General features: G+C 37.3%; 1 protein-coding gene across 1 annotated transcript in view; it reads right to left on the reverse strand.

The window, feature by feature from the left end:
- Nucleotides 1–7,014: 7,014 nt before the first annotated feature.
- Nucleotides 7,015–17,853, reverse strand: part of LOC306755520 (LHFPL tetraspan subfamily member 4 protein-like) — a gene marked incomplete at both ends in the record, with an annotated part of 31,030 nt that continues 20,191 nt past the window's right edge. Inside the window, 3 exons of the mRNA XM_079239931.1 lie at nt 7,015–7,068; nt 10,070–10,086; nt 12,970–13,206. Coding sequence (XP_079096057.1) covers nt 7,015–7,068; nt 10,070–10,086; nt 12,970–13,206 — 308 coding nt within the window. The remainder of the gene's footprint in view (nt 7,069–10,069; nt 10,087–12,969; nt 13,207–17,853) is intronic.

Below are 17,853 nucleotides of genomic sequence, written 5' to 3' on the forward strand. Positions count from 1 at the left end.
GATTCAACATTTATGAGCCTCAACAGCGAAAAAAAACAGCACTTTTTTTTTTTTTTTTTTTTTAAATAAATCCCCACACAGTCCACTGTGTGGTAAATTTCCAATGTTTTTGCATTTTATCCAACTTTTACAAAATTCTGTGCCAGACGAGGCGGGATGTGTAAACACAGTGCTGCGTGTGTCGTCTTCATTTCTTCAGTTCATGCTGGTCACTTTGGTGCCATGAACTGTTCATAGTGGAGTTTATAGTGGAAATATAATTGTGACTATACTTACATGATAGTGTGAACAATCATGCAAATAATTGGGTCTCAGCATGAAACTGAAATTGAGTTTAAGCCCTGCAGCGTGAATGTTGCCGTACTTCCACTTTTAGATTTAAAAAAAATTTAAAAACATGTTAATATGTCATTTCTTAGTCCGGTTTTGGTGGATCTGCCAATACTGTTGACACGTTTGCCAGTGAAGTTTTGGAGCTAAAGCACAGCAGAGCGTGACATGGAGCTCCCTGCATGTTTTAAAGTGGAACTATTATGTGCATTTCAGGCAAATTTATTTTTATTTCTGAGACCCAGAAGGGCTGGGATTGATCGAGTTATTGTCACAAATCGCTTTATTTACTTCAGACCGACCCTCTCCGTAGGCTGTCAGATCAGCCTGTGGGCAAAACGAGTGGATTGAGACTCTTCCGCATTAAGCCCCGCCTCCTGCCACTGCACTACATCGGGAGCGCCACCGCACCTGCTTTCGCCATCATTGTAACATCTCATAAACAGAAGGATTAGGCTAATATGAACTCAATAAAAAAAACAAAATATAATGTCAACACATAGCATCCAGCCCTACATGTTGGAACCTGAATCAGACCCTGAAAACGAAGTGGAAAACAGCAACCCACAGCAACGAATGCAGCAGGATGTCTCTCTTTGGTAAACTCACCAGCCATCGTTGGAAATAACTTTATCCCACGTTTTCCACCCGCCTGATGTATTTGTACATGCCCTTGTTAACCAGTAGAAGGTAACCAATCACCGAACCTTATCCCCCGGGACGTCACGAGGATTTCAAGTAGAAAAAACTCTCTAAAATGACGCGTTTTTTGTCGCCATGGAAACCGAATGGAGAGAGAGCTGGAACTCAAACTCAAACATGCGTTTAGGTGATAAAAAACAGTGTCGTTCACATGTCTGATGAGGATTCAACACTGTAGAAAGCTCAGAAAACTCCAAATACCATAATAGCACCCCTTTAATCTTTACATTTTTCAAAAAGACTTCCCAAAGTTTCCAGGTGCTCATTCAAATACAGAAGAATTTATTGATTAAATAAGGATAATATTTTTGAATGTAAAATATCTTTATTAGACTTTCTCAAAATGTGTTTCAATAACAGAAATTGCCATCACTGTGAGTTTGAATACTATTCACAAATAGGAATTGGACATAATTTTCAAATCAAAAGTAGCATGTCAGCATAAACCATAACAGGTAAACAGACCTCTTTCAGTTTTTCTGCTTACTGACGATCAAGCAACTTCATCAACAGACTTTTTTTTTTTCTTTCCTTTTTTTCAAACGTTTTGGGCATTAAAATTTCAACAAACAGTCGTCCATTAGTGAGTCAAAACTGAATCTGACATGTTGAGCCTGATGTGACTGAACAACAGCCATCATACACCATACCTAAATACTCTGAAAGTAAACAGTGATGAAAAGGAAAGAGTCTGCAGTTAACACATAAAACAAAGATCTCATCAGAAATACTCGACAAATATCTGTATATCATTCTTTTCTTGTACAAAAACAAAACTGCTTTTTTTTTCTTTTTTTTTTCCATGAAAACACATGATAGTTGATGGTATTTTGGCAACATCAGCATTTTAGGAGTTAACAGAACGTCAACTAGTATAACATAAGTCACTGAACATTATTCAGTTCTGCTCCCGACCCCCCCCCCCCCCACACACACACTACATATTTATACATGATATTGCATGATAAAAAGATGCTAAATCATTTGATGTATGCATGACATTTACATTGTCCACAAACACTTTGTTTGTTTGCAGCTAAAGATTGGAAATGATTTCTCACCAACTCTTATTACTGCTTCAGTCTTTTTTTTCTTTTTTTTTTTTTTTACATATTTAAATCATCCTGCAATTCAAGACTGAGGTGAATTCAGCTTTGGAGTCCGATCAAAAGGAAACAAAAATAAACGAAAATCACTTTTCATTCCGTCTCTAATTCTAAATATCAAAAGGTTTGTCAAAGCAAGCAGATAATTACCCTCGATTAATAGTAGCTGTTTGAGCGGAAACTGAATTGACCTCAAATTTGCAGTTAAACCCAACTAGTTTCAGAGTATGTAGTCTTTAGTAGAAAAAAAAAACTACAGTATCACTACTTGTTTTGCTGGTTCTGCACCACATCAGAATTAAATCAAGAGTTCTTAGAGGCACCTGGAGTGGTACAAATATGTGCTCATCAGGATTAAGGTATTGTCAGTTCCTTATTAAGGTTTTTTTTCTCTCTTTTTTTTAATCAGTTCATCGTCAAGTCCTCAGGAACAGAGTACCCAGAGAAGAGACCAGATCAAGGATCATACAAGTACTGATGCTTATAAGCCTCACATGACCACTAAGGCCTCAAGGCTGTGTTTTATTCTAGTTTACTTGTGTAGACAGGTCCTGGGCCTTTGAAAGCATTACCAAATAAGAGACAGAAGATGCTTAAAACTCAGCACAGATTGCTGGAGACATTGCAGCCCGCTTAATGCTTCAGATAGAAAAAAGATACTGATGCTTACGTGATTACATAGACATCGAAAGCAAAAATGTGTCTTTCTGTACAAAAATGGATGAGGTCTGATTTAAGGGTTTCCTTTTTTTTTTTCTTTTTTTTTTTGTTTAATGCCTGGACAGTCACTTCAAGGTTAACAGCAAGAAAATGTTCTTTAATGAGAGCCCATCATTTCTACTCTAAGACCATTAATAGATGTAGGCCAGGGGTCTGTGCAGAGCCTGCATGGACAGCATCATTAGATTCAGCATAAAGGCTGTTATCATATTGTCTTAAAGGCCCAGCTTGGAAAATCAGAGAAGTGCTTTTCTTTTTTAAACCTTGTTAAACAGAGACATTGAAGAGCAATCGCTCATATGAATGAAGACTTCACCATTGCTTATCACCCATTTTACTTGCTTGTTTGTTTATAAAAATCCATAATGAGCCTTTAATACAGTATTTTATACACAGCTTCCTGAGAGTTAGCTAGCTACCATTCTAAAATCCACTCTGTACATCTAGCTACCTGCTCATTATATGTATAATGTGGTGTAGGTAGGGATGCACCAGTAACCCACCCTGTTAAACACAGCTGGTTTCAGTAGGTTTGGTATCTAGTCTCATATTAACCCATAACATGTGTAGCAGCTTAATAAAAACTCTCTCATGTTAGTTGATGATTTAAGATGAATTGTTTGACTTTCCCGCAGTGAATGTGTTAAGAGTGCATCCCTAACACGGCATGACATTGATTACAGTTAAATATAATGCAGTATAATGAGCACCACACCAGGATATGTGGATCGCCGAGTTGTTGTTATTCAATTGCTCAGTAAAAAGGATTAACTTCATAGGGTTTACAGAATGATTGTACCTTTCCTTTGCATGGACACAGCATGTCAGTTTCTCATATGAAACAATTATCCATGCATGCAGCTAATTTTATCCCTGTCATGACTTAACCCAAGCTTTGGGAGTTTCAGTTACAGCATGTCAGGCTGAAGTGCTGCTCTGAGAGGGATAAAAGCCCCATGGCGCCCTGGATTACAGCAGCCTGCTTTGTCACATTGTGCAACCACAGCTTGTCATGGCAGAATCCTACTTGTCACTGGAATCACGACAATAAATGGCCCTGGGGGAACATTTGACGTAGCTGTAGCCTATGGAAGCCATGACTTTGCTCATGGGTGCAGCGGTGAGCAGCAGAACTCCTGTAAAGAATTTTCTTGTGGTATTGTAAATAGAAAAGGTGCCGTTGTTGTTTAGTCCTTTAAACGTCAAGCTACACTGTAAAACAGTCACCCTCAGTTTGTTTAACATTTATGTTGCGGGACAGATGCGTCAGCAGGGCAAACAGGTGGTGAAGCAGGGTGGTGGGGCAGCATGTCACAACCATATACAGGATAGCAGATATTACAGAGGACATTCAGGGTTTGTAATCTGCATTGCCGCTGGGAATTTTGAAATTTTACACTTCCAAAATTATGAAATAACATCAACTGAATACAAAGGTCCTCATGCAAGACTCTTTTCTATCACATGAACCAATTTTAATTATTAAAACATAATAAAAATGACTTTCTCCAAGCTCTCAACAAACTCCTGATTTCAACAGTAGGAAATACACAAAACCTTTGTAATTGTTTAAGAGTTTTCACTTTCAATACACTGTAGAATAAATGTTCTCCAATTTAAAGAACTTTTGTTTTGGCTAAACATACAGTTTCTTACTAATCATTGGTCACATTTTTCTCCTACTATAAATATGTCCATCAATGTTTTTCAGTGCTTATTCCAGTTCAGGGTTGGAGGGGAACTGGAGTGTATCCCAGCAGCTCCTGGGCAGAAGGAGGCATGGTGCATCCTGGACACTTTTGCTTATAAAATGAATTTTAAGAGAAAATGTTAAATTGTAGATTAACTGAATATTTGCACAAGTTGTAGTGCACAACGTTCAAATCTATCCTACTGACTTGTAACCTTTTAATAAATAAATCTGGTAATTTTTATTCCTCCTTGCCATATGTATATTTGACGTTATTACATTATTTTTAAGTTGAGATTTACAGAAAATACTTGTGTAAACAGACTCCTGCTATTAAAAAACAAAACAAAACAGCCTTTCACATTAAAGTTCTTGTAAATCAAATGTTTTTCCCACAATAATAGGTGTGAAATACACCAATTTTGATTTAATTACTGAACTTTGTGCATGACAATGCCAGAAACTGCAATTAAAAACTTTGGTTTTTGCTTAACACGACATAATAACCATATAGTTTCTTCTTGTTCCTGCAAATTTCCCTCCTGAACCGAGCTAACCTCTCTTTCTGCTCTCTTACCACGTTGCAAAGAGTTTTCTCTACTAATGGAACAGTCCACAGACAATGATTAACCAAATAGGTTTTAAATAAGTTTGTTTTTATAAAAATTTGCTTGATTTGAAAAGAGTGATCCAGACATCACATGCGATCTTGCATGAGGCCCATCGTTTCAGAAGCAAGAACCTTGATTTGTACTTTTGACTTGCTGTCTCATGAGTTAGCTGCTAAATTTTTACTGCTGCTACCGTTTTTACTGTTTGTTTATTGCAATCGTAATTTATGTAACTTGTTGCATCTTGTGAGAAAGCCAGAAATTGTGAGCAACTTTAGTGACAATAAAGCTTTCTTATCATTAGCCTTATGTACAGAAAATATAATGCAAAAAAGCACTTCCTGGTCCAAGGTAATGAAAATTTTCCCGGAGAAGGTATTAAATTAAAAAGTTTGCACCTATATTTATCCAAGAAGTGAGAAGTATTGGGTAGCTGATTTAATAAAGCAAATTCTGTGTTGTTTCTGTGATTATTTAAACTGTATTACAGACATTTTAAAATCTTTGTCAGTGGAGGCTAAAATCTTTAGTTTCCTCAGTTTCAGCTACATTTAAACTATTTTTCTTGTTCTTATAAAGGGTGGTTGCCTCCTCTGTGACTTCTATGAGCTGTGTTGCTTCTTCAAAGAGGCAAAATAAGTGACATCACCTTAAGACAATGCAGCACTTGGAGCCATGTTCACACAGTCTTAAGACATCTGCAGAGTAAACTGATCACTGTATGCTGGGACAATAAACTGGAGTAAACTGCACACTGGAGACGGGGATGTGAGACAGCACAAAGAGGTGAATTTTGACAAAAAGAGATTTTCAACTCTGACTTGACAGCTGCAGCTAAATTCAGCAGATTAAAATCTACAACATACAGAAGAGTGAAATATCTACAATAAGGGGGCTCCTTATGATGTCATGTTGATGCAGGGGAAGTGTCTTTTGTTCGTGTCAACAAATCTGTGATCAAAAACAATCATTCTGATTTACGGTGCTCTGCTTCTCAAAGCTAACATATCTGTTTTATTCCTATCTGTGTAACCCCCCCCCCCAAGTTAGTAGTGAGGAGTCAAACAAACACTATTCATCTGCACAAACTCTCATTTTCCTCCAGCACACTGAAAACACTGAAACCAAGAAAAAATAAAAACACTATACTCGAATGCATTGGAGTCAGATGAGGTTTTGTCGTCAGCTGTTTTTTGTCAGCAGTTATGTTATTTACACAGTTCAGTTATGTACAGTAGAGAATCTCCCAGAGATGTTAAGTTCTGTAAAGCTGCAATGGGGTACTCCTTTAAATTCCTCACATTTGAAAGTCCTTAGATGAAGAGCCATATGAGTCCCTGTCATGGTGTTTTGAATGCTTAATGATGGACTTTGCTGCTGTATTGTGAGACTCGGTCACTATGTGAGGAGTACCAATAACCTGCTCTCTGGTGCTCATATGAATGCACACAACACACAAACTCAAACTCAGCTAAATTGAAAGAAATTATAAAATGGATCTTATGGTTCTTCATCTTAAGTATAAGATTTCTCTCACAAATCAAGACTTTAAATACAGTAAATATTTTTTTCATAAAGGTATTTGTAGAGAAAGTCAAGTGTTAAATGCACTGTACAACCTTGTAGAACACTTTTTTTCCCCCCAAAATATAGTTTATCCCAGTGTGTTTGTTGTTCTTGTTTTTTTTTGTTTGTTTATTTGTTGTTGTTTTTTCATCTTATGGAATCCTGTACACCAGGTGTCTGCATTGAGATTGTGGGGATATCCTGATCATTGGAAAGTAGAGAAGAAGAGTAGAGGGGGAGTAGAGAAACAGAGGACAAAGAGAGATGTTGTCCAGTGCCGTTGTTGCCCTCAGTGAAGACGCTGCACTCCATACCGTGGCTCTCTTCTATCTCGCACCTCAATCTGGAGAAAAAACACGACATGACACTTTAATCATTTAATGTGGAAATAAAATGTAAAAAATGAAGATGTAGGTGTCCTGATCTGTGGTATTTGCTGTTCTGGGGTTTATAGTTTTGAATTGATGCCACATGTTATTTTCTCACAATTGGTTCAATCCATCCATCCATCATCTATTCATCCATCCATCCATCCATCATCTATTCATCCATCCATCCATCTTTTCATCCATTCATCCATCCATCCATCATCTATTCATCCATCCATCCATCCATCCATCATCTATTCATCCATCCATCCATCTTTTCATCCATTCATCCATCCATCCATCTTTTCATCCATTCATCCATCCATCCATCATCTATTCATCCATCCATCCATCCATCATCTATTCATCCATCCATCCATCCATCATCCATTCATCCATCCATCCATCTTTTCATCCATTCATCCATCCATCCATCATCTATTCATCCATCCATCCATCCATCATCTATTCATCCATCCATCCATCCATCATCTATTCATCCATCCATTCATCTTTTCATCCATTCATCCATCCATCCATCATCTATTCATCCATCCATCCATCCATCATCTATTCATCCATCCATCCATCCATCCATCATCTATTCATCCATCCATCCATCTTTTCATCCATTCATCCATCCATCCATCATCTATTCATCCATCCATCCATCCATCATCTATTCATCCATCCATCCATCTTTTCATCCATTCATCCATCCATCCATCATCTATTCATCCATCCATCCATCTTTTCATCCATTCATCCATCCATCCATCATCTATTCATCCATCCATCCATCTTTTCATCCATTCATCCATCCATCCATCATGTATTCATCCATCCATCCATCCATCCATTCATCCATTCATCCATCCATCCATCCATTAACCGCTTGGTCCAATTAAAGGGTCATGGAAGCTGGAGCCAGTCCCAGTGATCATTGGTCATGAGTCAGGTCACCTTCCCATCACAGCGCTAACACAGAGAGACAAACAATTACTCACGTTTACACTCAGTTCGATGGACAATTAAGAGTAAGCAATCCATTTGGGTCAGTCTTTCTTTATAATCTGTGTTTTTTGTGCTCCTGTTCTGTGTGGTTGATTTAACTTGTCTGAAGATCATCTTCCATGGTTACAGTTAAGTTTAACCCTCAACTATCACATGTGAGCTGTGACTGAACAGATTAAAAAAAGAAAAAAAAATCCTCCTTTCCTTGGCTTTTTTGGAAAGTGTCAGCAAGTTATGGAAAGGCAGTATAAAATTTGAAATGACTTTGGAGAAGAGGAAATCTGACCACACTTTGCAGGTTGCAAAACTGAAACTACTAAATGTTCAGTAAATAGTCTCCAAAAGGTGGTAGGATATATTTCAGAATACCATTCTATTATCATGAAGAGAATAAATGGCAAAATAATAAAACATTTAGTTGTTACTGACTATTCACTGTCATCCCACTGTTCTCATATTTATAGACAAAAATCACAGTTAGTATAACTGCATAAGTTTGAAAGATGTGGCTAGGACAAAGTTATCTTGATAAATAAACCAAAGCAGCTCTTTTCCTTCATATTTGGAGAATTCGTGTAACTCTTATAACCAAACATTCCCATCAGGGCTGAAAGATATATTGAGATGGGAATCTTGGCTAAGGTTCTTCTGGGTCACTTTAGAAAGTTAGTGAGGTTCCTGAGTGAGCTTATTGTATCCCTGCTGTTCACTGGTGTACTAAGTTATATAATGTCTGCCATTTTATTGTGCTGTTTGAAAATAAAAAAGTTTTCTTCACTGTGTGAATTTAATCTGTTAAATTCTGTCGCCTGTTATTAAAATAATACATATGAGATACAATACATGGGCTGCACAGTGGCATAGTGGTTAGCACTGTGGCCTCACAGCAAGGCTTGGACAGTGGCCTTTCTGTGTGGAGTTTGTATGTTCTCCTCGTGTATGCGTGGGTTCTCTCTGGGTACCTAAAGATTGCTTGGATAAGCTCCAGCGTCCCCCATTCAATATTCTATTCAGATAGAATAATGAATGAATGAATGGACATACAATACATATGTTACAGTAGATCAGCATGCATACTGCATTTTCTGTTCAGAGACTGTTTGAAAACCTTTAGAAAGGGAATTTTCTGCATGCTGCAGTACATTTGAGTCATACCAGCCATTCATTTAGCAGAGAGTCCCAAACTGCCAGCATTTTGGAGCGTTTTGGCTCAGCTTTCAGGATGCACAGAAAATCAAAGTTCTGGGACCATAGATATGGAGGGTCGATTTGTGTTTACATCGAGGTGTCTTCGCAATGTGCACCCAGAGTGTGTTTACAACGTGTGGTTGCAGAGCTTGTAACTGTCAGGATTTGGACACTTTGTGTGTCTTCTTTCTTGGTTTCCTGTTTTATTTTGTAGGTTTCCTGTTTATTTCACTTGTCTTGTTTCTTGTTTGACCTTTGTTTCTGTTCATTAGATCACCTGGTCCTCAGTTAAGTCATTACACCTGTGTCTCATTATGTTGGCTGTATATATTCTCCTGGTTTTCCATTCCCAGTTGCTGGATCATTTTGTTTGTTGTTAGTCCCCTGAGTTCCTCTGTTTAAAATAAATCTGTCTTGAACCCGCATCCCAGTTCCCTTGTCTCTGTATTTGGGTCCACATCCCCTCCGCCCGTCCTGACAGTAACGGGCATATTGAGGATGTTTTGATATACACACGTGGTTAAATCGAGTTTCTATATACTAAAAGATTTAATATATGGTATACTGTATCTTCAAAAAGATGTCAAAAGATTTTTTAGCAACCAATGAGATAAAATTTCTATTTTCACTTCAACTTAAACAAAACATAGTTTATTTGTGCTTTAAAGGTGGTAAAACCACTATTGGTGATTCTGTTGAGTCTCGTTGCAAGGATACATGTAAATGTCAGCCTCTCTTTTATGAACATGATACACATGAAGGAAGTCAACTTACCCTTGACACAGCAAAATCTGCAAGGACAGAAGAAAAACAAATATTGGTATTACAATGAGAAAATGACCAGGAAAAGTACTTTAGTAAACAGATGGAGGTATTTGACTGGTGACCAAAACTGCTGTGGAAAGCTCTCTATGACCAGCTAAGTGAAAACTGATAGATGCAACTTTATGTTGCACCATGTTAGAACAGTTTTTGGGGTTGTTCTGTGGATTTATATACTAAAAAATAGTTTGTTTGTTTTTTTTTTTTTGCTGTATGTGTGTGCCACATGCTTTCTTTCAGCTTGTTCATCTCTTCTGGATGCTCCTGATGATTATCAGCTTTGTTTCCCTGTAACGGCTGTAGGGAGGTCTGTTGTGTTTCTGTGCAGGTGCAGCAGCTGGTTCCCTGGTGTTTATGTTTGGATTGAAAGGCCATTACTTTCCATATAGTATATGTTTATCTCTTTTTTTCTCAACACTCCTTTCCATTTCTGTTCACTCTTTATTCGCTTCTTCGCTCCATTCTGGCCAGGTCCAGTAATATTATGTAAAATGACTAATAAACAATCAATCATAATTTTTCTGACTCCAGACTCTTTTCTGCTGTTGTGCCACGATGGTGGAACAACCTGTGAAACTCTGTCAGATCTGCAGAGTCCTTGTCTGCATTGAAGAGCAAGCTAAAGACTCTGCATGGAGCACTTCTGCACTTAGTTTAACTGTATTAGTCATTTCTTTGCAACAAATATTATGGTATTTATTCTTTGTATTTTAACATAGAGAGAATATTGTGGGGAAGATAAAAGAAAGAAACAACAACAACAAAAAAACACAGCCTGCCTACAACTGGACTTGCAGCACCTTCCTATGATGTCCTTTACTGTCTGATTTTGTGCTTATGTTGTTCTAACTTTCAGTCAATTGGGTAAAAGCGATAAAAGAAAACAGATAGATAGATAAATGAATAAATATATAATAGGAATGAGATGAAAAACAAAAGGACCACACTTTTCAATGTCCAATGAATATACGAGGAAGCTAAATATAATTGCACTGTTTGCAAAGAAGAGAGTAAGGTTAAAAAGTAATCTTAAAAAAAAAAAAAAATCTTTTGAATGACTGAAAAACAACTATTTCGATCTGAAGGTTATACATGTATATATGATTTCTAAACAATAAATGGGAAATAAAGTTTTTTTCATCTCCAATTAAAAAAGTATTTATTCACCTTGCTCTTAAATGAGTCACAGATCAAGATTGAAAGTTAATAAAACTCACTTTTGATTTCCTGGTTTAGTTAAACTTTTTCTGGGTTGTTCCTTGTTTATGGTGTAATAGCATGTACTGTATAAAAAGAAAATATAAGCTCAGGAAAAAGGGAAAAAGTTGATAAAGCTTTAGAGGCTTTAATGTGTAAAATGTCTAAGACTGTCAGTGAAGTTAATCAGATAAGAAAAGACACGCCCACGCTCTGGAATATCTCCAGTTACCATGGAAACCATCATGGAGATAGACCATTGGAGAACTGAGACATCCTATGTCACTATTTTCTCTCCATCTTTGACTCTTGCTCTTTCTGTGCTCCTCCATGTTGCTCTGTATTGCTATGCTGCTCTCCATCTACCATGCCATGTCACAGAGCTTTACCTCTCTTTCATCATCGCTTTGTTTTTTTTATGTGGCTCAGGCTCATGAAACTAGACTGAATATATAAACTTTATTGTTTTCGGTGAGATGTTGTTTTGTTCATTTTCAACCACAGCTTTCTCCTCACTTCTTCTTTTCTCTTCTGATGGCTCAAACAATGTGATTTGACTACCTGATGCAACATCATGCAAACTGTCAGAAACCCTCTGGAGGACTCTCTCCCACTCTTAAATTCAGCACTGAAAGCAATTTGGCTGAAGATACTGAGGTCAGATTGGAGTTTATTTATTTTTAAACTGAGCAAATCTTGTTCATGGTAGCCTCACAGTTGAGGCATAAAAACTGGTGGGAGGAAGGATTCGCTTAACCCACCTTTAGACACACTAAGTTACTTTTATCATTTATACTTTTGGGTACACAACTACTCAGAAAATGAGGAATATTTTAGATAGGTGGGAGACTAGTTGAACGGGTTCCTATCTTTCTCTTTTTATTTTACACAGTATGATGATGTTTTCTGCTAGCAGAAACACTGTTAAGCTAAAAGACTTCAATCCATACAGCAAAGCCAGAGAAAGTCAAAAACATGATGGAGAAAAAAAAAAAAATTAAGACATAGTGAAATGAATAAGATAAAAAAAAAAAAAGAATTAAAAAATTAAAAAATATCTTATTAAAATACAGTTTTCCCCCTCCACAGGGTCTTGCTACGACATTAGCTTTCAGTGATGCTAAGTTTCTTGCTAGCTCTAGCTCTGACTTTAGCCTTTAACAGTAGCATTTCCACATACCTGTACTAAGCGCACATCTTAACATTTAAAACAAGACTTAAAGGCTACAACTCAAAGTGAATAAGTGTTAACTTTGTTTTATTATTTACAGAAAAACATTTATCAAATATAGTTAGTGAGCTGATTAACTGCCAGCAAGTGTAATTTCATTTACCAGGCTACTGCAGAAAGGAATTGTTTGGTTAATTATATATAGACATTAAGTCATGGTCCAGTTTGTCAAAAGTGAATTTCTAAAATTGTAATTTAAATTTGTTCCATGTCAGAATAGAAAGTCTAAAAAGAAGTTGTTAGCTCAGTGAAAACTTGAAAACTGCTGCTAGTCTTCAAATATTCCCTATAAATTGATGAGAAGCTCTTGATATAGTTTACGTTCAACCAACCGCGCAATCACAGTCAAATAAAATTGAAGCGAAATCTCAGAATATAACCTATTTTTACTTAATATTTATTCGTTTGGTATCTCTTCGCTTACCTTTGTTATCTGTCTGCAGATCGTCAAGATAGAAGTCTGTCTGCCGATTTCCCAGGACAAAGGCCAGGAAGGAGAGGATGAGGGCATCCAGGATGCCCATGATGGCCAGCATGTAGGCCCAACGTACTGAGCAGTCACCCAAAGAATATTTCCCTGCATGATCTCCGCACATGTCCCGGATCTTCTCTGCATCCCACCCATCAGGGAAGATCATGCAGCCAAGCACCAGGCACACTCCTGCAGGAACACAGTGAGAATTTGCATCTTAGAATTAAAAAGTGCAATTAGTTTTTAAAGTAATGTTACGGCTTCCTGCCAATCCCCCTGGTGGTTGTTTAATTTTGTATTCAAATCCCTGTGTGCCGTCACCACCTAAGGATTAGCTCTACTCACCACACCCCTCTTCCCTGCCAGCTGATTGGACAGTTGCCTGACCTATCAACAATGCTGCAGCAACATTGGAGGGAGATTTAAACCGGCTGCAGCTGTGGACTCATTGGCAACTGTTTGGCACAGACAGTCTGTCCTAGGCTTGCAATTGGTGGGGTTTGAGTGTGTGCTTTTGTTGTTGTTTTTGGTGGTAATTTGAGAAGATTTTGTTTGGTTTGTAGTTTTTGTTTCTGTGTTTAAAAACAGCTTGGTTTTGTGATTCTTCCAGCAGTGTTAAAACTGGTTGGTTTTGTGTTCTCTATTTTGTTTCTCTTGCTAAGTAGTTTTTTTGTTTTCATAGCCAAAGTAAAGCCCTTTTGGCTTTTTTTCTGTTGCATTTATAAACAGGGTTTTGTTAAAGTTAGAATGTGTTGGGCCAATAAGTATTTCGGTTGTATTTGTATATAGTACTTTTGGCTTTTAAGCATAGCTATTGGACAACAAAAAGTAGAAGACAAGTTAAAACAAGGAAATATTTCTGACTCGCACACAACAGCCTAAAATGCCTCACACACATATGAAATGATAATTCCATCCATCCATCCATCCCCCTTTTTTTTTAACCACTTTCTCCAATTCAGGGTTGCTGAAGCCTATCCCAGCAATCATTGGGCAAGAAGCAGGGTCACCAGTCCATCACAGGGCAAACACAGAGAGACTAACAACAACTCACGCTCACATTCACTCCTAGGGACAATTTATAATAACCAGTTAAGTTAACATGCGTGTCATGGATTATGAGAGGAAGTCAGAATACCCAGAGAGAACCCACACATACATGGGAAGAACATGCAAACTCCACACAGAAAAGCCACCATTCAGAGACAATGCTATTTAGAATAATAGTCACAATGCCTGATTTATTCAGTATGTTCACTTGGTTAAATGTGGTGCAATGAACACTGATGTCCTTCTCATTCAGCTGAGGAAAAATTCACAATCGTCCAATCACATTTTAGTGAGTTGGATGATGTGATCACATCTTCTGTTGCTACTTTCTGCCGTAAAACTATATCTATTTGATCACTTTTAAGATCCCCTTTCGAGACCTTTTATTTTAATGTTTTGTTTCTTATTGACTCCTCTATTTATCAGCAACTGTTAATCAGGTATCATGGATTTCCATTCTTTGTTTGAGATGCAGCATCTTCTTTTTATGTAAAATTGTACAGCTCATAATCACTTCAAGCATCACAACAAATAAGATGTGTAACAGTCTTTACCCTAACAAAATGTTTTAAATTTAAAAGTACAGATAATTACTCTAATGATCTTGTGGTTGACTAAAAATCGCCGGTATAGAGTTTAAACATGGGGACACAAGCCAGAGCATTTAACACACATACAATAAAAAAAGTCCTCCTGTAAGATCCACATTAGATTTTAGCATTTACCAAAAGAAAAAAAAAAATCATTTACACACACACACACACACACACACACACACACACACACACACACACACACACACACACACACACACACACAGTGTGCATTAAAGGAAAACTTTTCACTGATTTGGCCATATCCCACAGTCAACAGCCCTGTTTAACTAGCAGTCAGTCTGTGCCTCAGGGGCTGTAGGTAAAGTAGAGGACTCCGCTGGGAGATGTGCAACATATATGGCAGACATTGCCACAAATATTTGTTCCAGACTGTATGTTTCTTTTCCAGATGGGACACACATGACACTACCTATAGCTGTAGCAGAATGCCTGATTATATACTTGACTCCAATAAATATTAATAGAAATAATAAACGTTAAAAGTTTTATCCATAAAAGTTTAATGCCTTGAGCTCAATTTGTGTGTAATTGTGAATATTTAAAGTACTCTGTGTACCATTGGGCAGCATTGAAGAAAAGTAGCTGCAATGTAAAGTAACGTTGGTGCAAACGTAATGGATTTTTAGAGCATTTCTCTGATCATCAGTCACCTCTTTGTGAGTAAAACCTTTAAAGGATAATGCCAGCTTTAGACATTTGTCACCAACATAGTAAAAGCAGATCGTGGAAATGTTTACAAGGTTAAAAAAAATCTGTTTTACTGGCGATGGATAAACAAATAAAACAATTATATATGTGTCAAGTTAAGCATGGGGCTGAAGCTGTTTCCCAGGAGTGGTATATACCACGAATGTCTGCAATCACTAAACAGCTTTCATATAGGTATAAACAAACAATGCTGGTTTTAGACTAAGTTAAAAACCTTAACAACAAAACGCAATACTGAGAAGGTAGTCATGAAATGTAGTTTAATAAAAGATGTTTACATATATGAAATGTCAGAGCTGCAGGAGAATTCTGTTCCTGTAGAGTCAGAAGTCGATGATCAGCTGATATTAAAGTGAAGTAGATTAGTCAAGCGCGTACTGTGCAACAGTGGTGATTCCCACTGAAAACCCTATTTTTATTACATACTAGCAATCCATCATGAGAAAATGGTGGGCGGTGAACTCATGGCAACAGATGAGGGAGGATATGAGATTAGTCACAACCTTGCTGCGTAAACATGCAAACACGAGGAATCTTATTTTAGTCTGAGATATGCACCATTTGAAAATGTGGTCCCTGCTCTGACAACATGATCGCTGGCGTAATGAGAGAATGTAATGAGAGAATGTAATGAGAGAATGTAATGAGAGAACATAATGACGATAATACAGTAAGTAATGAGAGGATAGAAGAGCAAAGGAAGTAATCATCATGGGAAATCATCACGTTATTAGCTTCTGTTATGACCTCTATGCAAGATATTAGCCATGATGAGAGGTGATAAAATCATTATCTGAGTAATGAGCATCAGGTAACATGTTTTATGGATTTTTGATGAATGTTTCCCCACTTGGCGTCAAAGTCATCCAAAGTTATTGTGTGGGCTCCTTGAAAACATGGCAGCAGAGCCATTTCGTCTCGATGGCAACTTATCATTTCCCTTTGTAGGAAATGTTTGTCCATTAGTCTGAAGGCTAGACGCGTGAAAATGATGCCATGTAAGCGTGTATCCAAGTATCCTGCAAAGCTCAGTGTCTTTAGTCTGGCTAAAACCCGAGCTCAAAATAAATAAATGTTTGTTCTCAGCTCAAATTTAAAATTCAAAACAATGAGATGACATTGGGGGAATATGATTGTAGATACGCAGGGAAATGCAGGTTTTAGACATGGAGGCTTGTACCTTTGTCATGTTAAGTTGTTTTCTGATGTTTTATAGCTAAATATTTAATGAAGTGGTTGTTTCATTCCAGAGCAGCTGTGTATGTTCCATACTAAACCTACTAAGCTATTCAACCTTAATGCAACAACGACTAAATGCTATTTAGAGCCATCATCTTGCCTTTGAGTACATGATTTGAGTAAATATGAAGTAAATATGAGCCCATTTGGTGATTAAAAAAAAAAAAAAAAAAACAACTTGCAGCCACATGATGCTACTAATGGTAACCAGTAGCAATACGTTATTAGGTTGTAGCCACAGGTTACTAATGCATGGGAGCAAGATAATAAAGTTGTGGACACAAATTACAAATGCATTAGCAACTAGTCCATTATCTGAATACTGTTTTCATCTCATACTGTGTGCCTTCAGCACTGGAATAAAGTATCTCTTACTTATTAGTGTCTCAGAGTCATTATAGCATGTCATTATAGCAAAGCATCTTGGTATGCAGTCTTTTGGATTTTTGATATGTATGTCCCCCAAAGACTCCCATAATGTAAGCAGACGTTTTGTAGATTTGGGGAACCAGTATCACTACGAAGATGCTGTTGAATGCTGTACCTGCTGTCCTCTCTACATTTGGTATTTTTGTAGTAAACCATTCAGTTAGACGTATGGAAAAAACGGAAAAGAGGCATGTCACGGTATAACGGGATGGTTTAAAATAAAGATGTGGCATCTTTTACATCCAGATCAGGTCAGCTATAATGTTATAACATGGCATGTCTTGTGGTGAAAATATAGAGTATAAATAATATTTTGCTTCAAATAAGGAAACTGCATGCAGATTAGAGAAATAACTAATTCACCAAATGGTTTTAAGTTGTACTTTACAATTGGCTGAGACATGGCGAGATCTGACTATGGTGAAGCTTGGAGCACACTGTTATAATGTTGGCATTACACCCTTAAACCAGACAGGATGCCTTCACATAGGCAACCTTATTCAGTAGTGCATACAGGCTGCATGACTTTAATTTTAGTTTTGAGAAAACAGCTAGCCCAGAGGCATAACCACTGGTACATGTTAACCAGCAGCAAACACACCCAGAAAAACACACACAGTTCCACGATGTGCACTGAGTGCTGTTCATAACTGTTCCACATTCCTGTCTGTACAATCATAAATGAGAGTAAAACAATTAATCATTGACATAAAGAACTGAAATGTTTCCGCTTGATAGGAATAATCTCTAAAAGATATATTTTGCTTCAATATTTCTGGGGTACAACCCATGC

This window comes from Telmatherina bonti (assembly GCF_933228915.1).
Source record: "Telmatherina bonti genome assembly, chromosome: 4".
In the NCBI taxonomy this organism is placed as follows: domain Eukaryota; kingdom Metazoa; phylum Chordata; class Actinopteri; order Atheriniformes; family Telmatherinidae; genus Telmatherina; species Telmatherina bonti.